Source organism: Ursus arctos, unplaced genomic scaffold (genome assembly GCF_023065955.2).
Source record: "Ursus arctos isolate Adak ecotype North America unplaced genomic scaffold, UrsArc2.0 scaffold_34, whole genome shotgun sequence".
NCBI classification, from domain to species: Eukaryota; Metazoa; Chordata; class Mammalia; order Carnivora; family Ursidae; genus Ursus; species Ursus arctos.
In genome coordinates this window covers 4,092,469-4,115,779 of record NW_026623030.1, presented here as the reverse complement: position 1 = coordinate 4,115,779, position 23,311 = coordinate 4,092,469, and the positions used below count along the sequence as shown (strand labels likewise).

Here is a 23,311-nt window from a genome sequence, read left to right as displayed (position 1 = left end):
TATGAACCATATTGCTATGAGTGACCTTAAAAAACAAAGATGAAAGCAAACATGCATTTCAGCAGGCTGTTTAAGTGCACTGTGTTATTGGCTTTGCAGTAAATTTACAGTATGGTTATTGGGGCAGAGATGAGTCTGCAGCCCTTTTGATGTGAGAGAGAAACTAATTGTCAAATAGAGCAGGCAGAAATCTATGAAGTTGACTTCTTTAGAAGACAACATTCCCTTTTTGCCTTGAGAAATCTCCTGTTTTCTCTGTGTCTATTTCAGACTGCCATGGAGGAATCCTTCCTTTCTGTTTAGCTTCCAAGATAGTCTTGAACTGACTTTATCTAACCAAGTTCTTTCAAATGATGTTTAAAACCAGGTGGTACAGACGGCATTGTCAGAAACACAGGATCCTGAAGAGGTCTCAGTCACCGTCAAGGCCTTCATGACAGCTGATCTGCCTAATGAACTGATTGAGCTGCTGGAGAAGATTGTTCTGGATAACTCGGTTTTCAGTGAGCACAGGTGAGGGTATGCCGAGGGTAGCTGCTGACTCGGTCAGATTCAAGCACCTACCTGATGTTCACTTTCCATTACAGTTTTGTCTTACCTCACCTGCCCAACCTCACTGGCTGTTCCCCAGTGTCTTCTCACTGCATTCTGTATCTTCAGTCCTACCTATCTCTTCTAGACCAGCCTAAATTCTACTTTTTCCAGGACTCTGTCCTTCCTCTTTTGCTTCTCTGGCCTGCCTTGTTCTTTTTTAACCACAGACCTAATATTCATTAGTGCCTACTGTGTCCCAAGCATGTTAAATTCTTGAAATCATGGTGAACAAACCTTGGAAACAGATGTCAAGAAAACGAAATCTGGGCATGTATCAGGGACGACTTGCTAGAGATGTAATGTAGTAGCATGAGGAGTAGGAGCTTGGGTAGGAAGAACATTTGATGCAGAAACAACAGCATGGGCAGACAGTTTGGAAGTAATAATAGAGCATGCTTCAGTGTAGCTGCACCCAGCATTTATTTCCACTTTAAAATTCATTATCAGAGATTCTGTGTCAAACAGACCAGTGTATTTGCATCATAAATCCTGCTGTAAAGATTTAATTGTAAGGTTTATTTTGTAGACCGTAAGGGCTTTCAAGGTCTGTGGCATTGTGTTAAAGAGTACTTGTGTGGATGTGTTTGTTTTTAAACTAAGAAATGCTAAATGGTAAATTATGGAATGTGAAATTACATTTTAATTGAATCCTATGCCCTCATTGATTACAGGATGCCAGAGTTAAGGTACCTGACGTGGATAGGAAATTCTGTCTTGTTTTCTGGCTAACCTCCTTTGATAGATAACTAGCCTGTTAGTATTTCCCACAGAGAGACACTTAAAGGTGGTTCTGACTCTGTGTGCTGACTCCTTGGACACTGTTTTTTCTCACACATGCAAGGGGACCTTCAGTTCTTGCCCTTCTTTCTGTGACCAACTGCTTCACCAGACAGTTTTCTGTGCAGGTGAAAATAGCCTGAGTTAGCAGTGTGGCAGACGAGATCCCTATATACTTACACAGATCCTGTTACTAGAAATACTGAAGAGGTAGGATGAAATATACAAATCATCCTTTAAAATGAATCCATGAGCTAGTGACTTTTGCCAAATTCTTTTGAACCTGAGCTATGTGTCCCTACAGGACACAGAGGACAGGAGATAAGACCCAAGGGCCTACAAAAGGTATGAAGTGTACAATGAAGCCCGTCCTCAGTGCAAGGATAAACTATACCAGTATTGCCTAGCCCTTTGCTGAGAGACCGGCCAAAACAAAACAAAAAAGAGCTCTTTGGAACCGTGGAACCTAGATTATGAGGACAAAACTGACCCTGAGAGGCTGGCCCTCTAACAGGTTTTAGTACAAATTCATGTGAACTGGCATGGGATTAAAAATCCTCAAGTGAGGAATTTAATTTTAAAATGATTGCTATCAGGTAGTGCCTTCAGATCTCTGCCAAAGACAAACACAAATCTTAAGAGCCTACCCTCTAGCAAGGCTTTAGAGAATTCTGACATAACATTCCAAGAAATAATGAGCTCGTAGTAAAAACATTGACAAAATGCATAAGGAGGGGCACCTGGGTGGCTCAGATGGTTAGGCGTCTGCTTTCGACTCAGGTGATGATCTCTAGGTCTTGGGATTGAGCCCCACATCAGGCTGCCAGCTGGCTTAGTGGGGAGCCTGCTTCTCCCTCTCCCTCTGCCTCTCCCCTTGCTCGTGTGCTCTCTCTCTCGAATGAATAAAATCTTTTTAAAATAATGCATAAGGAAACAAGGCTCCATTAATAAGAGCCTGTAGTAAAACACAGTAGACTCAGATCTGCCTGGAGGGACTGTGGGTATTGGAATTATCAGGCATGAAATATAAAATTACATGTAATATGTTTAAATACCAAAAAAAAGATCAAGCAGATTTTTTTTTAAAGATTTTATGTATTTGAGAAAGAGACCGAGAGAGCACAAGCAGGGGCAGAGGGGAAGGGAGAGGGACAAGCAGACTCCCCACTGAGTGGGGAGCCCAACATGGGGCTGAATCCCAGGACCCTGAAAACATGACCTCAGCCAAAGTCAGATGCTTAACCGAGTCATCCAGGCGCCCCTTAAGCAGATTTTTTAAAATACCAAATAACTGATAAATAAAAAATTAGTGTATATATATAATTGGATTTAAAGTAAACTCCAGATGGGTTTAGGGGCATTAGAGAATAAGAATTGAAAGATACATGTGAAGAAATTGCAAGATTGTAGCCAAGACAAGCGGAAAATGTGAAAAAGTTTAAGATCTATACAGGTTGAAGGGAGACCTAATCAGAGCCTCAGAGAGAGCAGGGAATGAGACACTATTTGGAGGGAAAATGATGGAGATTTTAACAGAACTGACAGTATTCTAGTTCTCAAATTCAGGAAGCCCAGCAAATGCCAAGAAGGATTCATTTAAAACCACTTTACACACATTATAGCAAAACTATGAAACATCAAAAAAAAATTTTAAGCACTCAGAAAGAAGAAAGATTACCTATAAGGAATGTAAATTAGACTGACAGCAGACTTTTCAGCAGCCCCAGTAGAAGCCAAAGGACATGGGATGATACGCCTTCAGAGTGTATTAACGTAAGATTAATGAGAAGTTGGAAATAAAAGAATTTTTAAAAGTTAGGCAAATGTAAAGCTAAAAATGCTGGTATTATATTGATATTATATGTTAATATAATATGATATTGTATGTTTTTATATATATTATATGGTCTATATTTGTATCATACAAAATAGACTTTGAGGTAAAAACCATTATTGAGGGATGCCTGGGTGGCTCAGTCAGTTAAGTGTCTGCCTTCAGCTCAGGTCATGATCCCAGGGTCCTGGGATCGAGTCCCGCAACGAGCTCCTGCTCAGTAGGGAGCCTGCTTCTCCATCTGCCTACCGCTCCCCCTGCTTGTGCGCGCACATGCTCACTCTCTCTCTCTGACAAATAAATAAAATCTCTTTTAAAAAAAAGTTATTGAAGTAAAAAGGGCCAGTACAGTAGCCCCTGCTTATCCATGATTTCACATCCTGTGGTTTCAGTTGTCATGGTTAACTATGGTCTGTCTGAAAGCAGACAGTGTGTCAGAAGGTCACTTGTACCCTAACACTATGTCTCAATGACTACATCATTCACCTCACTTCTCATCACATGGGCATTTTAGCATCGCACGTCATCACAGGAAGGGTGAGTGTGGTACAATAAGATATTTTGAGAGTGAGAAACTACATTCACATAAATTTTATTTATAATATATTGTTGTAATTGTTCTATGTTATCATTAGTTATTGTTAATCTCTTACTGTGCCTGAGTAATAAAATAAAGTTTATCGTAGGTGTGTATATACAGGAAAAAAAATTTAGGGTTTGGGGCTGTCTGTGGTTTCAAACCCCAGTTGGGGTCTTGGAATGTATTACCTGCAGATAAGGGGGAGTACTATATATAATGATGAAATATTCAGCTCACCAGGAAGATAATTCTGAACTTGTATATATCTAATAATATAGTTTCAAAACTGCAAGAAGACACAGGCAAATTCACCATATTGGGAGATCTTAATATATACCTCTCCAGTAATTGATAGAACAGTTAGCTTAAAATTGAGAGTATTAGGGGCACCTGGGTGGCTCAGTTGTTAAGCATGTGCCTTCGGCTCAGGGCGTGATCCCAGGATCCTGGGATCAAGCCCCACTTCAGGCTCCCTGCTCTGCTGGGAGTCTGCTTCTTCCTCTCCCACTCCCCCTAGTTGTGTTCCCTCTCTCGCTGGCTGTCTCTCTCTCTGTCAAATAAATAAATAAAATCTTTAAAAAAAAAAGAGAGTATTAAAAAATATACATAAAGAAGACAGTAAATATATTTTTTAAGTAAATAAAAACATAACTGTTGACAGTTAATGTGAATTATAAGCTTCCTGGAATGAATTTACATATATTCAACAAGTAGACATGGTTCTTAAAGAAAAAAACAAATCAGGAGACGACTGAAAAAGCGAACTGCTATAGTCCTATCCACTCAACTATGATAAACAGCTTGATGTAATTTCATGAATGATCACATCATATTGAAAGACATCAGGCATCTGGGTGGCTCAGTCAATTAAGCGTCCACCTTTAGCTCAGGTCGTGATCCCAGGGTGCTGGGATCGAGCCCATGTCAGGCTCCCTGCTCATGGCGGCGCCTGCTTCTCCATCTGCCGCTCCCCCTGCTTGTGCACACATGCTCGCTCTCTCTCTCTCTCATAAATAAATAGAATCTTAAAAAAAAAAAAAGATGTCAGTTTTACCCACATCACTCAAATTTACTGCAATACCAGTAAAACTCTCTGTTTACTTATGAAACTTGACAGGGAGATTTTAAGTTTTTAAATCAGAAAGATAAAAGGCCAGGAATAGTCAAGATTGCCAACACAAATAATAAATCACGCAAGAGGTGAGAGTAGGTTTTGGGATGGCAAGGTACTTAACTCTGATCTAGAATTATTATAAAATTTAAGACATTATGGCTTGGGCAAGGAATAGAAAAATGGACCATAATAGTAGAGCAAAGAACCCTAAAATATACCCACACATATGTAAAACATTTATGACAGAGCTGGTTATGCAGATGGAAATAATAGACTTTTCAGTAAAATGATGTTGGGACAAATGACTATATGGGTAAAATTAAAATTGGATCTCTGTGCCACACACTGTAAAGATTTAAATATAAAGTCAAAACTATAATGTTTTTAGAGTTTATGTTTAAATGAAGAATATATTTGTGGCCTAATGAACACATAAGCCAGTTGCAAAAATAATATAAACCATTTGAAAAACTAGTAAATAGGACTATGTTAAACTTAAGAACTTTATCATAATAAGATGAGAAAGGGGGAAGCTACAAACAGATGACATTTGCAACATATATAACCAACAAAAAACCAGCATGGAGAACATATAATGAAAGAAGAACTCAAACAACATGATAGAAAACTCAGCAAAGCACTCGAGTGATCCTTCAGCAAGAGGAGAGACGGCCTGCAAGTCTAAGGCAGGAATGCAGCGTCATCAGCCACTGCGTACCATCCCTTTCCTCCTGCAGAGCAGTGGGGGTCTAGCTCTCCTCATCAGCCTTGAGAGTGTCGAGCAACTGGGCCTCTTACGTGCCCTGTTGGGAATGTGCGTTCCTCTTGGGAAGCAGTGCATGTTAGAAGATGTTTCCATTCTGGTTCTTGGCTCACGTGTATCAGGAGACGTGCAAGAATGCGCAAGGCAGCACAGTTTCCAGTAGCAAAGATCTGAGAGCAAACCAGATACCCATCGGTAAAAGGGCTGTGGTACTGTCGTACAGTGGAGTACCATGTCACCATGAAAGTGAATGCTATACAACAGCATGGTGAATCTTGGACCTAATTTTTTAATACTTTTTTCCCCTTCTTTTTAACTATTACACGGTTAAATTGGTCTTTTGTGGGGGACGTACGATACTAGGAATTTCAACACATGCCTAGATTCACATACGTAACCACTACAGTCAGCGTACAGAACAGTTCCCTCACTATGAAACTGCCTCCTGTGAGCTGCCCTTTACAGTTACATCCCTGTACCCCTGACAGTCACCCATCTGTGATTCATCACCATTAATCCAGTTTTGCCTTTTCAAGAATGTCATGTAAACGGAATCACATAGTATGCAATCTTCTGAGACTTGGCTTCTTTCACACAGCGTAATGCCTTTGGGATTCATCCAGTTGTGTGCATCAGTAGTTCTCTTTTATTGCTGAAGAGTGTTCTGTGGCAGGAATGTACAACAGTTTGCTTATCCACTTGCTCACTGAAGGACATTTGGATTGTTTTCAGTTTGGGGTTACTATGAATACAGCTGCTATAAATGTTTGTGTCCAGATTTTTGTTTGAACACATCTAGCAATTGCTGAGCCATATGATATACGTATGTTTAACTGTTTAAGAAGCTGCCAAACTATTGTTTTCCAGGGTAGCTGTACCCTTTTGATACAGAGTGGTACAGAGTGACTGTACCGTTTCCCACCAACAATGTGTGAGAATTCCTTGGTATTATCAGTATTTTTTATTTTAGCCATTCTAATAAACATATAGTGGCGTGTCATTGTAGTTTTAATTTGCACTTCCCTAATGGCTAATGATGTTAAACAGCTTTTCCTGTGTTTACTTGCCCTCCATATATCCTCTTGGGTGTAGAGTCTCTCTAAATCTTTTGCTTCTTTTTTAATTGGGTTATTTGGTTTCTCTCTGTTGAGGTTTGAGTGTTCTTTATACAGTCTGGATACAAGTCCTTTGTTTTATATGGGATTTGCAAATATTTTTTCCCAGTGTGGAGCTTGTCTTTTTATTCTCCTAACAGTATCATTTGAATATCAAAAGTTTTCATTGGAGGGACGCCTGGGTGGCTCAGTCATTAAGGGTCTGCCTTTGTCCCAGGGCATGATCCGAGCGTTCTGGGTTCGAGCGCCGCATCAGGCTCCTCTGCTATGAGCCTGATTCTTCCTCTCCCACTCCCCCTGCTTGTGTTCCCTCTCTCGCTGGCTGTCTCTCTCTCTGTCAAATAAATAAATAAAATCTTTAAAAATAAAAAAAGTTTTCACTGGATCAAGTCCAAGTCAAACTTTTCTCTTGTGGATTGTGTTTTGGTGTTAAGAACTCTATTCCTAATCCGAGGTCAAAGATTCTCTCCGAATTCCCTCTAAAAGTCGTACAGTTTTACATTTTACATTTAGACGTGTGGTCTAGTGTCCAACAACGTATGAAGTTTAGGTCGAGGTTCATTTTTTTGCATGTGGATGTCCAGTCATTCCAGCGTTATTTGTTGGGTTCGTTCTGCATTGAATTCCTTTTGCGTCTTTGCCAAAAGTCACTTGGCCAGGTAGTATGATTCCTCCAACTTTATTCTTGTTCGGAATTTAGAATCAGCTTTGTCTGTATCAACAGGGAAACCTTCTGGAATTTTGATTGGAATTGCATGAGCTCTGTAGACCAATTTGGGGACAGTTGGTATCTTTCCTATGTTGGGTATATAAATTCAATATGTCTCTCCATTTATTTAGATCATTAATTTTCCTCATCAGCATTTTATGTTTTTCAGCATGTAGACCATGTACATGCCTTTCTAGATTTATACCTAAATATTCATGTTTTGAGAGCTATTGTAAATGGATAGAGGAGTTTTTTTTGTCTACAATTGTACATTTCTAGGATACAGAACTACAACAGTGGTTAACCTTGTATCGTGATACCTTGCTAAGCTTACTTATTTATCCTAGGATATTTTTTCAAAGATTCCTTGGAATTTTCTATCAGTCATTTTGCCTGCAAATAGTGACGGTTTTATTTCTTCCTTTCTAATCTAGATGCTTTTTATTTATTTTTCTTGCCTAACTGCCAGTAGAATATTGAATAAAAGTGGGGAATGAGGGGCGCCTGGGTAGCGCAGTCATTAAGCGTCTGCCTTCGGCTCAGGGCGTGATCCCGGCGTTCCAGGGGTCGAGTCCCACATCGGGCTCCTCTGCTGGGAGCCTGCTTCTTCCTCTCCCACTCCCCTGCTGTGTTCCCTCCCTCGCTGGCTGGCTGTCACATAAAAAAATTTAAAAAAAAAAAATCTTAAAAAAAAAAAAGAAGAAACAGAAAGCTGAGAATTTCTATAAAAAAAAAAAAAAAGTGGGGAAAGAAGACATTGTCTTGTTCCTGATCCTGGGGGGAAGCATTCAGTCTCTCACCGTTGAGAGCTGTGGGTATTTTGTAGATAGCCTTCATCAGATCGAAGAAGTTCCCTTCTACTTCTAGTTTGCTCAGAGTCTTTATCATTAATGTGTGTTGGATTTTGTCAGATGCTTTTTCTGAATCAACAATATAATGAAAATTTTTTTCTCTTTTAAATTCTTAATATGGTACATTACCTTGATTTCCCCCCATATCTTTGAATAAGACAAAAGAAAACAAATTTTATAAGAATGCATCTAGTATGATTAAATAAAATGAAAGTTCAAAAACATGCAAAACTATCTATATTGCTTAGATATACAAATTTTTAAAAGACTTTATTTATTTGACAGAGAGTGAGAGCACAAGAAGGGGGAGTGGGAGAAGGAGAAGCAGACTCCCCACTGATCAGGGAGCCCAGTGCAGGGCTCGATCCCGGGACCCATCATGACCTGAGCTGAAGGCAGACTCTCAACTGACTGAGCCACCCAGGCGCCCCTAAATATACAATTTATATGATAGAACTATAAAGAACCACAAAGAGCTGATAGAGGCACAGTTCAGGAAAATAGATACCTGTGAAGTGGGAGCGGAGGCAGCTCCTGGAGAAGCTGTAGCAGCCCTCCAGTGATTGGTGGTTTTCTGATTTCTCCTACCTGGTGCTTTCTCAAGACTTTGGACCACATATACTTCATAAATATTCTGTTGTATCTATTCATCAGTTGTATGTATGTGTTTTAAATACTTTAAAATTGGGAATCTTGGGCTGGTCAACCTGCCAAAGAGTGTTGTGTACAGCTTTCATTCCTGTGACACCGTGCTGACCACTGCCTCTCCTAAGGAATCTCCAGAATCTGCTGATCCTGACCGCCATCAAGGCGGACCGCACGCGGGTCATGGACTACATCAGCCGCCTGGACAACTACGATGCCCCAGACATTGCAAACATCGCCGTCAGCAGCGCACTATACGAGGAGGCCTTCGCCATCTTCCGCAAGTTTGATGTGAATGCCTCAGCAATCCAGGTGAGCTGCTAAGTGCTGCCATGGTAGACCCTAATGACCTCTGCCACACCGTATCATCGTCATCACCGAGGGTGTTACACCCTCTGTTTGATGTGTCATTCAGATTCTTGTGCTCTTTTCTGCTCTTCACCAGTAACCCGTCTTCCCAGTCTGTTCTCTCCTACTCTGCTGGTGCCCCTGATGTCTGGCAGTTACCCCTACTTCCTGTTCATTCCTCTAGACTTGAGTACCTGAATTGAGGTCATGTGGTCAACCCTGGTGACTGAGGTGTCTGATTCTCAGAGGCCCTCAAACATGACGACTATTCTAGCCCTTCACCGCCTGCTGCTTCAACTCCCCAGAGCAGTCCTGCCAGCCCTCCTGCCCACCTTCAGCCCCACCAAGAGCCCTTGGGGCGCCTGGGTGGCTCAGTCGTTAAGCGTCTGCCTTTGGCTCAGCTCATGATCCCAGGGTCCTGGGATCGAGCCCCCCACATCGGGCTCCCTGCTCAGCGGGAAGCCTGCTTCTCCCTCTCCCACTCCCCCTGCTTATGTTCCTTCTCTTGTTGTCTCTCTCTCTGTCAAATAAATAAATAAAATCTTAAAAAAAAAAAAAAGAGCCCTTCCCTTAACCCTCCTCCCTTTCCTTCCACCCAGCCTGTTGGCCTTTTCTGGTTTTATTTCCAAATGAATTAAAAACCATGGGACAGATCACTTTAACTCCTGTCTTACCAAGATTCTTTATGTCCTTGCCTCTTCCTCTTACCATTTTTCTGTACCTGCCTGTGGAATCTCACATCTCCTCTTTTCGGTTCATACATGGTCTGCGGCCTTGCTCTGAGATCAAACTGTATGAGGGGCAGCTGCTGCACCCGATCCCTCCAGACTGTCCTTCAAGCCTGTTTTCTGTCTCATTCCCCACAGTCGCTCCTTTGAGCCTTTTTACACCCTGTATGCCCCATTGTACTATCTTACCAAGAGATGTCATTCTCCTGCCCCAAAAAGCTTAGCTTAGTTGTCTCTCATTTCTTTATGCCTCTTTGTTGGAGTGCCTCTTCTCCACATGGCATCTTCCTCCTGTACAATATAGATCTCGTCCTTTCCCTCCAGAGATTCATCATCTGAGAAATACTAAATGCCCAGTTGCTTTGGACTGAATTGAAATGGTCATGCAGGGGCGCCTGGGTGGCTTAGTCGTTAAGCGTCTGCCCTTGGCTCAGGGCGTGATCCTGGCGTTCTGGGATTGAGCCCCACGTCAGGCTCCTCTGCTGGGAGCCTGCTTCTTCCTCTCCCACCCCCCCTGCTTGTGTTCCCTCTCTCGCTGGCTGTCTCTCTCTCTCTCTGTCAAATGAATAAATAAAATCTTAAAAAAAAAAAGAAAAAGAAATGGTCATGCAACTTTAGGCAAAATGTAGAACTGAACAAAAATCTGTCTGCTCCTTGGAGATGATGGTGTTGTGGAGAATGAGAGCCCTCTTGTAACCCCTAGGTCCTGATAGAGCACATTGGAAACCTAGACCGAGCGTATGAGTTTGCGGAGAGATGCAATGAGCCTGCTGTGTGGAGCCAGCTGGCCCGTGCCCAGCTCCAGAAAGACTTGGTGAAAGAAGCCATCGACTCCTACATTAGAGCTGATGACCCTTCCTCTTACCTGGAGGTCGTTCAGGCAGCCAGCAGGAGCAGTAAGTGAACCTCCTCCCCCCAGGGCTCTGCTTCTCACTGTGCGAAGCCTGGCGAGAGAAGGATGTGGCCCTCCCAGGAATCTGCACATGTTATGCATCCAGAGATATTGGAGACACCACTAAGTGAAAGTTTTCCAAAAGAATCTATTACTATTATTCTGTTAATGACACTAGCTTTTCAGTTGACTGTTAACTAGACACTAGCTCTTTGGTTGACAAGATAGTTTAGCACGATGGATAACACTATCATAATTTTAAGGTCAGAAACTTAGACCCAGAGTTGCTCCCGGCCTTTCCAATTAACTGTGGTACTCGCTTCTCCAGGGGCTGGAATAAGCATCCTGTCTCCTGGTGAGGTCTTTACTTGGTGACATGGAGCGTCCCATTCCCGGGGTCAGCCTCCATATGGTTCTGCTCTTTCCATCTCTCCCACCTGGGATAGGGCTCTGCTTAGCTGGCAAACAAGTCCTTCTAGACCTTACCTGGAGTCCAAGCACTCGCTGAGGCAGAGTGGGAGAGTAAACAACTGGGGACAAAATGGGAGGAACTGAGCCACCTGTTTAAACTCAGCCGCGCTGGATTAACCTATTTTTATTTTCTGTCTTTAGACAATTGGGAGGATCTGGTTAAATTTCTACAGATGGCCAGGAAAAAGGGCCGCGAATCCTATATAGAGACTGAACTTATTTTTGCCCTGGCTAAAACTGGCCGTCTGTCTGAGCTAGAAGATTGTATTAATGGACCCAACAATGCCCACATCCAGCAGGTAGGCCATGCCCTGGGGACCACAAACTGCTCCAGGCAGGTTCAGGGATCGCTCTCTAGAGTGGCACAGATCTTTGACACTGAGAAACAAGCCACACCATGAATTAAGTCCTGTGTTACTGTCACTGGTATGGGAGTTAAGGCCCCTGGCTGTGCACATCAGAATGGTTCTCCTAGAAAAGGTGTTAGGACTATGTGCCAGTGTTCTAGCTGTTATCACTAAAGAGCAAAGTGAACTGAGTAACTGGCCAGGTGAAAGAGGTGTGTTGGAAATTAATAGCTCTTCCATATGTCAGCAATTATCAAATAACATATGGGAAGAATATTTTTTAAAGTTGGAGTAACACCAAAATGTTTAAAACAAACCTTAAGGGAAAATGTTAAACAAAAGAAAAATCTAAATAACTGTAAAGTCTCCTCTATTTCCTGGGGTAAAGTGTTACCCTTAGAAAAAGTGATAGAGATGAAGGGATAATGGAATATACTCTAACCCCACTTGAAAGAATACACACATTTTACTGAAATAAATAGCACAAAAGTGGACTTTGGATTCTTTATTTCAAAGTAAGATCCAACTAACTGTTGGAAATTAGGTTGGAGTTTTGAAAGGGCTTAAAAGTTCATCCTGTGCACTGTATGGTGACTAACATAACATAAAAAATAATTATTAAAAAAAAATTCATCCTGTACTTCTTTTTTTTTAAGATTTTTTATTTATTAATTTGACAGAGAGAGACAGCCAGTGAGAGAGGGAACACAAGCAGGGGAGTGGGAGAGGAAGAAGCAGGCTCATAGCGGGGGAGCCTGACGTGGGGCTCGATCCCAGAACGCCGGGATCACGCCCTGAGCCGAAGGCAGCCGCTTAATGACTGAGCCACCCAGGCGCCCCTCATCCTGTACTTCTATAACTAAAATTCCAGATGAAAGAATTATAGGTACAAGTTGAGGGTTTTTTTCTTAAAAGTTGTAAATATTTATTTGAACCTTTATATAGAGGAAGGAGTTTTTAAGCATATAAGCAGTGGAAGAAAGCACAAAGGAAATACCAGTTCGGGCACCTAGGTGGCTCAGTTGGTTAAACGGTTGCCTTCGGCTCAGGTCATGATCCTGGGGTCCTGGAATCAAGCTCCGTGTCAGGCTCCCTGCTCTGTGGGGAGCCTGCTTCTCCTTCTCCCCTGCTTGTGCTCTCTCTCTCTCTCTCTTTGGCTCTCAATAAATAAAAAATCTCTAAATAAAATCTTCAAAAAAATAAAAGTATCAGTTCATTTAATGCATAAAAGCTTTAAGTATATGTATATTCCTAATCATGGGCCTGAAAAGTCTAGATATAAAAATAAATCCCAAGAAAGAAAAAAAAGTCCAGATAGCTTTACATATAAATATTTAATCATTGCAACATGATTTATACTAATAACAGTTGAAAGCCAGTGTCCAACAAAAGGAAATAATCAACATCCATCAGTGGAATATAATACAGCCATTACAAGTATTTATAGAGCCTTGTTTGTGACAGAAAAACCTTTTGAAGTAAGTTCCAGCCAAGTGAAAACCTGCATGTACAATATGATGAACATATCTATATACCTAGAAAAACATCCCAGGTAGTGACAGCAAAGAACTCTGAGATAAGGATTGGGCAGTACTATTCCATTCTCCTTTCACTTGCCTGTGTTTGCCAAGTCTTGTTTTAATCGGTGACCATAACTTTTAAAATTGCTTCTATGATCAGAAAATTAATAAAGGTGTTAGAAAATGAAGGCTTGTCCTAGATCTCCATCTGAATTCATAACAGAACTCTCCTGGCTGGGGAGTCTATTAAGTACCATAGCCAGAGATGCTGTCTTGGGTCACACAGAAGGTAAATCCTGCCAGAAGTTGGCTGGACTGGGAAGCTCAGATGGCTTGCTTGTTCTTTGCCTCCGTTCATGGTAACCCTAAGGCTGTGCTTCCTGCCTTCCACAGTCCTCCAAGGTGGGGTCAGTTCACGTCAGCCAGATCCAGCCCACCACCTGTTTTTATACGTGTCCCACAGTCTGGCTTCTGCTGACTGAATTCCCGTGATGTCATTTAACTCATTTTCCCTGAATTGCCTATAAATTAACAATAACAAGAGTCTTAAAGGATCGTACGCTCTGATACCATACTTCATAAATTAATCCATTCAGCGAACTTTTCTTGAGCATCTTCCATGTGCTAGGATAGGGACTGTGGATGCAGGTGTGAAAATAGTAATCAAATTTCTGACTTTATGGATCTTATGATCTGTTCGAGAAATTTGTGGTGTGTTAAATGGTAAGCGTACAGGAGAAAAGTACAGAAGGGAGAGGTGGACAGTGTAGGGCAGGCGATGTGAGAATGAGGGTGGTGCACTTAGGTGGGTGGTTGAAAGGTGTCCTGGAGGTGAGTTCTTGAGTCTGCATCCCTTTGGGGGAGGAGGCCTGAGTGCAGACAGAAGAACAAGACAAGGATGCCTTAAGTATTTCAGTGTATTGCAGGAGCAGCGCAGAGGTGGCCCAGGGGGCTGAAGCAGCACATCGAAGATGGGCTCATAGTTCAAGTCAGAGAAGGAATGTTGGGGAGAGGTGGTTGTTGGCAAGGCGTGTCAGGACTCGTGGGATACGGGCAGGATTCTGGCTTCCACTCTGGGTGAGACCAGAGGACTCTGAGCAGAGGAGGGATATGATCTGGTCTTAAGGGTTAACAGAACTCCTCTGGCTGCTGTGCTGAAAACAGACTGAAGGACAGAGGCAGAAGCAATGAGAGTAGATAAGAGGCTATTCGTAGCCCAGGCCAGAGTCAATGGCCACTCATAGAAAGTGGTCAAGGTGAGTGGCAAAGAGCTGGTGATAAGCTTGGGTTGCTGGTGGAGTGTGAGTGAGAAGGGGGAGTGAGGCAGCTATGCCATGTGTAGTGTGGGACAGCCCTGGACAGATGGACTTGTGCCTACTGAGGGTGGGGGCCGTGTATGAGGCCTGCCTTGAGGACAGTCAGGACTCACATGCAGACAAGTTCGATCTCAACATCCAGGGGCATCTGTCCAGCTGCGTACAGGAGTCCAGTTTCCAAGGAGAATTTAGGAATAGAGCTGTAAACGTGGCAGCCTTCAGTGTGCAGTTGACACTGTACAGTGGGGAGAGGCTGAGGCCTGAGACCAGGGCACCCCAAAGCCCAGGAGCAGGGAGAACTGGGGATGGAAAGTGGCTGGGGTTAGGGAACAAAAACAAAGGGTTGTGCAGGGAAGCAAGTAGGTGTCTGTCAGGGAGAGTGATGGGTAAGCTAGATGGCGTGCCTCATGAGCTGGAGACATAGAAGCAGTGACCCTGCTAGTGAGTCAGCAAGAGGCTGATTGCAGCAGATTGCAGAGAGGACAGAAAGAGACTGGGGACAGCTCTTAAGACACATCTCTTCTGAGAAACATCGCTTGAAAAGAAAGGGTAGAAGCAGAGTGGTAGTCAGTAGCTGGGCTGAGGTCACAGTGAAGTTTGGTTTGGTTCGGAGCTGGGGAAAACAACACTGATTCCTTAAGCTTTTAAGAGGGATTTAGTACAGAGGGCAAAATCACTGCTAGGGTTGCTGGGCTGCTGACCTGGAGCAGGGGAGGGGAGCTGGGGTCACGTACACCAGTAGAGTTGGCCTTGGGGACCAAGTGAGGACCACAGATGCAGCGAGGGGGCAGACTCAGTCCTGGTGCTTATGGAAGGGCTCTTCTGGTTGTGTCTGTGTCCTCAGGGTTTGGGAAGCCAGGCACTCAGCTTGAGATGCTGGAGATTTGGGGAGAGAAGATAAGAAATGAATGATGGACAAGGAGTGAGTACCTGGGCTGAGGGAGTAGGATTGCTAGTGTTGTGAGTTCCTCTAGTGTCACCATCAAGAAGTGCAGGAGAGCCCGGGTGGGTTTCGGGTTTCGGCTGTCTGAATTTAGCTCTGCAGTCTTGGATGCAGAGTTGGCAGAGAACCACTCTAAGCAGGATGGGGGTTTGGCCGAGTGAGTACAGCCAAGTACAACCAATGGAGTGGGGGTAGAGCCACATGGCTTGCCAACAGCCAGCAGAAGAGCCAGGAAGCTAGTTGGCCAGGTGCAGATGGGGGTGGTGGGCAGGAGCTGGGGTGCCTGGAGGTAGTGAGCTGGAAAGGAGGGGAGGCAGAAGGCAAAGAGTAGGTTCTTGTGCCAGGCTTCCCAGGGTTGGCAGCTGACAGTGACTGGCTGTTGTCATGAGAGACACAAGATCCTCAGAGCAGAGGAAGTCAAAGAAAGCTAACATTGCCAGGGAATGAGGGAGATCTGTGGACGGCAGCAAGAACCAGGGCTGGTGTGTGATCCCTGGCAGGCTGTTCTCTAGTAGGCAGCTGTTAGTGGTGAGGAGGGGCCTGGCCTGGAAGCAGCAAGGAGCAGACCTCTGAGGCCAGGCCCACTGGGGTACAGATGTGGGAGATGACGGCCAGCAAACACAGGAGCAGGCAGTGGAGAGTGGGTCCAGGGCCTGAGGGCACACTTCATCCTTCAGAAGCTCTGTGGTGGCTCAGGCTGCTGTGTGATCAGATAGGTACTCACCTTCTTTGAAAACAGAAATACCCCTGCCACTTAGGAACTTTAGACCATCTCTGGAGAGACTTCCCCTTTAAGAAGGTCTCAGCAAAGCTACCCGGTTGTTCATAGGTTGGAGACCGCTGTTACGAGGAGGGAATGTATGAGGCCGCCAAGCTGCTGTACAGCAGTGTTTCTAACTTTGCCCGCCTGGCTTCCACCCTGGTCCACCTCGGGGAATATCAGGCAGCAGTGGACAGCAGCCGCAAGGCCAACAGCACCCGGACGTGGAAGGAGGTAAGCATAGGAAGTCTCCAGGTGACCACTGGTCTCTCAAGCCTTCCCTCCTTGTCCTTCCTTCCTCCACACCCTCGTGCCAGATGGGATGCGTCTGGATGCCTGCCTTGTCTAAGCAGGATTCCGAGTCTTCTGGGAAGGCTCAGAGAACCTTGTAAGCTAGCATTTGTGTTTGAAGCAAAGGCCCTGGAGAGCTCTGTGTTGGACCAATCAGCTCCCGGAAGCTGCCTTTATAGCATGGAATTATGAGTATGAGAAGTAGTATCATAATTTAAGATATTTTTAAAAACCACCTTATTAGTGGTATAATCAGTGTAAACTGGCACTTTTGGTCTTTTGTAGTAAATTGGTAGGGCACGTCTTAATAGCTCTCTGATATCAGAATTATCTGTAAGTAGAAAAAAGTTTGTAAAGAGAGGTGCGAAAGATGTAGCTTCAGTGAATCTCTGAAGTAGTGTTTAATAAAAGATTAAAACCAACATAAATGTCCAATATCAAGGGCATGGTTAAATAGTGTACATATTGCAACTCTACCAAAATGAAGAGGCAGGATTACAGGAGGGGAGGTTTCAAGTATTCTGTGAGAAATATACGTAGAATGTCCAGGGTAATTCCATTCTGTGTGTGAGTCTGAGAGAGAGAGAGTTGGCGTGTGCTGTATCACAAGGAAAATAGCAGGTAACAGGTGTGTCTTGAGGTAATGACCAGTTATCTCTGGGTTGTGGGATAATTATTGTTTATCTGGGTTTTCTGCCTTCTCTACTGAAAACACATGCATATATAGAAGGTGGGGAGGTAGGGAAACTTCAAGAGAAGCCAGCTTTGCCTGTGGGTATGAGGTCTGTCTTCAGCCATTGAACGAAGAGCAGCTTAGAGGCGCCTGGGTGGCTCAGTTGGTTAAGCATCTGACTTCAGTTCAGGTCATGATCTCAGGTTCCTGCGATCCAGCCCTGAGTGGGCCTCTCTGCTGAGTGGGGAATCTGTTTCTCCCTCTCCCTCTGCCCCTCCCCCTGCTCGTGTGTTTCTCTCTCTCTCAATAAATCTGAGAAAGAGAAAGCGAGCTAGTGAGCGAGCAACTCAAGGGCCCCTTCTGCGTCTTTTTGAGCAGAAGCCCAGGAGGCTTCTTTTACTTCCTAGAACTTGTTATCTTGTTATCATTAAGCGTACATACCACAGAGTGCCTAAAACAAAAGCTCAGTTTAAAAAATATTTATTTATTTATTTAAAGATTTTATTTATTTATTCGACAGAGATAGAGACAGCCAGCAAAAGAGGGAACACAAGCAGGGGGAGTGGGAGAGGAAGAAGCAGGCTCATAGCAGAGGAGCCTGATGTGGGGCTCGATCCCATAACGCCGGGATCATGCCCTGAGCCGAAGGCAGACGCCCAACCGCTGTGCCACCCAGGCGCCCCTAAAAAATATTTATTAAAGTAAGCTCCTCCCAGCTGAACAGCACTCAGATGAACTGTGCGCCGTTGACCGTTATTCCTGAGCTTTGTTAAACCATTTTCAAACCCCAAACCTGAAATTCCAGCATTGCTTTCCTGTCATCTAAAGAGACCTTCACATCTCTGGGCCTAGAAGTAATGCATGAGCCCTCTTCTCTCCACGGTCTCAAATACCTCCTTGGTCTGCGGATTAGAAATGTCATTATTTTTTCTCCCAGTCTCACACAGCTCACCTTTCAGTTATTTACTTGTTCAGAATCTAACCTTAAAAACCCTGTTTGCTGGTATAAAAACCCCGCTATTTCTGCATTTGTAGTTGCACCCCTGGCGGCCGGCTGTTGTGGCACTGTGCCCTGTCTTGGGGACACTCACGCTGTCTGGCCTTCCCTCCCACAGGTGTGCTCTGCATGTGTGGATGGGCAGGAGTTCCACCTTGCACAGCTGTGTGGTCTTCACATTGTCATTCACGCGGATGAGCTGGAGGAGCTGATACGCTATTATCAGGTAACTAGTCTCTGGCCAGAGATGATCTCGACCAGCAGTGGGGATGACGAGTGACACCTGAACACTCCACATAAAAGGACCCTGATCCCCTTAGCATGTGTCACATCCACAGGTAGGCATACAAAGCACTGTGTGTATGGCAAAGTCTTTTCATGTGCTAGATAGCCCATCCACAAATCAGATTGGCATGTTAGATATTCTGGACCTCACTGCTGGCTGCTATTTGTGTTTTTGAGTACTCCCCCTCTTCTTGTGTCCTTGGGCCTTCAGAAGCCTAGCGAGTGGCTTGCACATGTGGATAACCCTTGGGTACCTTGCTGGGAACACCGGGCCAGTCATGGCAGAGACACAGCACGTACCCCAGTCCCCCAGAGTGTGTGGCCCACAGAGGATATGATCATTAGGTACCATAGAGACAGAGGACAAGAAACAGTCCAGAGTAGGGAACCCCAGGGGACCTTTGAAGATGGGAGTTATCTGTGTTGGTGTCACAGTTCATCTTCGCTGTCAGGTGGTTGACAGACATCAGTGTGTTCAGGGCCTGGGCCTCTGTCTGTGCGAGTCCTAGAACTGCGTGTGTGGAAGTGTGGGGTCAGCAGGGCAGACTAACAATTGGATTTTGCTCAGTAGTGTTACTGTTCCCATGGAACTCAAGCCCCAGCCCCCCGTAACTGAGGAAATAGTAAGGGCTGTGGGGGGACTTAGTGAGCCGCAGGGTTCAAGGGGCCTATGAGCTGTGAAAGTGAATGCCACTGGAGTCTAAAATGTCAGGCTAAGCTGGATGACTTTTCAGTGACCTATACTTTCCCATTCCATAGAAGTTCAAGAAATAAAACTGTAAAGTAAACCGGGTAAGTAATAAAGCAGTCTGGTGGCTGACAGAATACTTCACTTGTTCAGCAAGTGTTGGAGCACCTGCCATACGCTGGGTGTTATTCTAGATAATGGTATCGGTAAACAAAACAGAAAAACCCTTGTTCAGTTGGATTTACATTCTGTAAGGTTGACAGGCAGCAAACATCACGTTTGGAAGTGATGATTTACAGGGGCAGTGGAGCCTGTTTGGGGAGCAGGAGTGCCTGGGTGAAACTTCATGAAGGGACCATCAAGGTCACACTAATTGAGAGGGTGACCCTGAACAGAGACCTGGGGAAATTGAGGGGCCTGGTCATGGGGATATTTGAAGGAAGGGTCAGCAGCCAGGGCAGAGTCCAGAGGCAGGAATGTGCCAAGTATTTGAGGAAGGGCCCTGGGGAAGGGAGGTCAGGAGACACAGGCCATCATGAAGGACTCACAACAGGACATGGGACCTGAAGGTAAGGGGCCATTCTGGCTTACGTGTTGAGAACAGCCTCTTCTGGGAACAGGCAGACAGGGAAGGGGGCAGGTAGCAGCCGGGAAAGCCCTGAGGCGGGTGATGCGGGGTAAGAAGTGATCAAGCGATCACGTTTGGGGGGTGTTTTGAGTCTGCAGCTGAGTCAGTATGCTAGTAGATTGTGTGTGGGTGAGAGAAAAAAGTCAAGGATGACTCCATTTATTTTGGGCCTGAACAACTAGAGATTGAGTTCTCACCAGTGGACGTGGGGAAGACTAAAGGCAGAGACTGGTGGAAGGGAAGGACGGATTAAGTTTTGGACACACCAAGTTTGAACTGCCAGTTGGATGTTCACATAGAGGTGTCAGGGGAGGCGGAGAGAAACAGGGCCGGGGGCTCAGAGAAGAAACTCAGTTAGAGAAATGAAATAGAAGCCATTGGTTGACACACAGATGGGCATAAAGACACACAACTTGAATGAGATCATGGGGGGTGGGAGCAGATAAAGAATAGCAGAAAGTGAACTCTCCAACATGTGTTGGGGTAAAGTAAGAAGAAGTTCCAGAGAACAAGGCGTCTGTGCCCAGGAGGGAGGGACAGTCAGCCAGGAAGCGTCCTGCTGAGGAGTTTCGCTGCAGAGAGTAGAAAAATGGGATGGCAGTGGTAGGGGCCATGGAGTCAAAAAAGAGCATTTCAGGTTGGGAGAGTAAGCAGGAGGTTTGCTAAAGGCAAACTGTGGAGGGAGAAGCTGATGCCCAGATAGAAAGGGACAGTTACTGGCCCAGCAGCCTCAGTAGGTGGCAGGTGCTGGGGCCTAAGCCAGGAACACAAGCAGCATGCCAGTAGACAACATGGGTACAGATGCTGGCAGGGTCGACACAGGCATTTGCTTTGACTGGCTTCCGTTTCTCAGGGAAGCAGGAGCAAGGTTATCCACACGGTAAAGACAGGAAGTGAGGAGGGTGTGAAATCGTCCTCTGGGGGTGGCCCTGGAGGTTTTGGGGCATTAATGTGATGGGAACCAGTCAGACTCAGCTCAGGCATGTCAGGCGGGCTGGATGGAACCAGAGTGCATAACCGGGAGGGAGGAGGGCTGGCCACCCCAGGTGTGTTTACCCCTACCTCAGGCCTGTCTGTTGGTCTGTCAGGATCGGGGCTACTTTGAGGACTTGATCTCTCTCCTGGAGGCGGCCCTGGGCCTGGAGCGGGCCCACATGGGCATGTTCACAGAACTGGCCATCCTCTACTCCAAATTCAAGCCTCAGAAGATGCCAGAGCACCTGGAACTCTTCTGGTCCCGAGTCAACATCCCAAAGGTAATCTAGCCCTCTCTGAGGTCCTAGCTGCCACATGCATGTGTGGCATAAGCCCAGCCCTCAGCCATGGCTGTCCCCGCAGGTGCTGAGAGCTGCAGAGCAGGCGCACCTCTGGGCGGAGCTGGTGTTCCTCTATGACAAGTACGAAGAGTACGACAATGCCGTCCTCACCATGATCAATCACCCTACTGACGCCTGGAGGGAAGGGCAGTTCAAGGATGTCATTGCCAAGGTAAGAGGGTGCCTGAACACCAGCTCCTGTCTGCTTCTGCCCAGCCTGTCCTAGGGGTGGACAGGATGAGTGCCAGTGTATGTGCCCCAGGGTGTATTTGTGTTTTCCTTCATCTCGTGAGGGTCTCACTGCCCTCTGTACAGGTGGTGGTGATTCTGTCTGCACAAAGGGAATGTATGCTTAGGAAGGGTAGTGACTGGCCTAGGCCCCAAAGCTAGGCTACAGGCCGGGCAGGGTCTAGGACCACTCTCCTACCTCACTCCCACACAGGGTCCTGAACAGCCAGACCCTAGTGTTTGCACTTCCTTCTGCCCTATCAGATTGGGACACACGTCCAGAGCCCATCTATACCATTTCCTGTTGTATTGTTTCATATTTTCTACCACCTGGCATATTTTTTCTTCATGTCTCTCCTCCTAAAACTGTTAGGCCCAGAGGAGTATGGGCATCTGTGGAGGTGGAGTCATGAGCCCAGATCTGTGGCCTCGGGGTCCCCACCTTCCTCGGAGCATCCACCCTCCAGTAGTCTAGTTGGGCTAAACCAGGGTGCTGAGCTATTCCATCAGCTGCCAAATGCTGTTGGAAGGGGTCAGGTCAGGGTGCAAGCACTGAGCAGGCCTCTGCTGTTTTTTGTTTCTGGGCTCAGAGTGGGCCCAGCTTCCAAGCTTCTCCTTCTCTGTGAACTCTATGTATTTGAAGGTAAGGGGATGAAGCTTTCTGTCATCAGTTCCGGGTCTTTTGCTTTGAGTGTCTTCGTTTTGTCCCAGTGGCCTTACATGAATAACTTGCCCACAGGTTTCTCCCATTTGCTGCCTGTCAGTGAAAGATAGCATTTTGACTGTGTGTCGGTCCTGTTGCTCCCAGGGGGCTGGGGCAGAGGGCATGGGCTCCTTACCATCTGGGTCAGGGAGTTGTCTGCCTTCTGTTCCACATATGGCTGCTGAGGGCAGGTGTGGGTGACGGGTGGGGTACCTAGCCAGGTCTCAGTGTCTGAGGTCACACACGTCAGTGCTATTCAGTGTGACGGTATGTGAAATCAGTGGCCTTCTGCAGACATCCCACCCTATACGGGTCTGCAGGTTGCTGATGGAAGGGTGGGCAGATTTCACATTCCTGTGCCCCCAGCACACATGAAAAACATGCTGGAAAACCCATACCTGATCAATTCTAGGCGTGCTTTTTTCACATTGGACTCAAATGATATCGGGGTGCATTTTAAAGTTGATGACGTGCCGTGGTTGAGGTAGCAGTGCTTCTTGTTTCTTAGCGGTGTCTGGAATGTTACAAGCTATCCAAGCAGCCGATGTGGCCCATGACCCGAGTGCAGTCTACCTTGATGGTGGTCAGGATCAGAAGATTCCTGAAGAGAGGTGGAAGTCAGCATGACATCTTGGGTCTGAGGTCACATGCTCGCAGACAAGACCGTATCTTTTTTTTTTGAGATTTTATTTATTTGAGAGAGAGCAAGAGAGCACGTGCAAGAGAGCACAAGCAGGGGAGGAGGAGGGACAGGGAGAAGCAGACTGCCCACTGAGCAGGGAACATGACACGGGGCTCAATCCCAGGACCCTGGAATCATGACCTGAGCCGAAGGCAGACGCTTAACTGACTGAGCCACCAGGCGCCCCGACAAGACCATATCTTGTAGCAAAGCAGTGTTCACGCAGCTTGTTCTTGTGCAGCACGTGACTGCCTCTGCCTCTCTGCCGTGTGAGAGACTTGTCAGTTCGCATGTGGAGCAGAGAGGAGGAAGAGGACTCCAGCTGGTATGGTGGCCTGGCAGAGAAGACATTGTTGGCACACAACAGGAGAGTTTTACAGTCACCTGGCCACAGGACTGAGTGGTGAAGGGCCAGGCAGGTGTGACACAGACCTGTGTTGCATCTCAGCCACTTGCTGTCTCTGTCACTTTGAGGTAGTGTCATCACTGTGAACCTCAGTGACCCCATCCGTA

At 45.6% G+C, this 23,311-nt stretch overlaps 1 protein-coding gene across 9 annotated transcripts in view; it reads left to right on the top strand.

Annotated features, from left to right (window-relative positions):
* Positions 1-23,311, top strand: part of CLTCL1 (clathrin heavy chain like 1) — a 93,757-nt gene that overhangs the window by 59,766 nt on the left and 10,680 nt on the right. For all 9 annotated transcript variants that reach the window (XM_057305835.1, XM_057305832.1, XM_057305829.1 and 6 more), the window contains 8 exons: positions 368-513; positions 9,111-9,294; positions 10,762-10,954; positions 11,563-11,720; positions 16,377-16,541; positions 18,387-18,494; positions 20,958-21,125; positions 21,208-21,357. In XM_057305835.1, the coding sequence (XP_057161818.1) occupies positions 368-513; positions 9,111-9,294; positions 10,762-10,954; positions 11,563-11,720; positions 16,377-16,541; positions 18,387-18,494; positions 20,958-21,125; positions 21,208-21,357 (1,272 nt within the window). The remainder of the gene's footprint in view (positions 1-367; positions 514-9,110; positions 9,295-10,761; positions 10,955-11,562; positions 11,721-16,376; positions 16,542-18,386; positions 18,495-20,957; positions 21,126-21,207; positions 21,358-23,311) is intronic.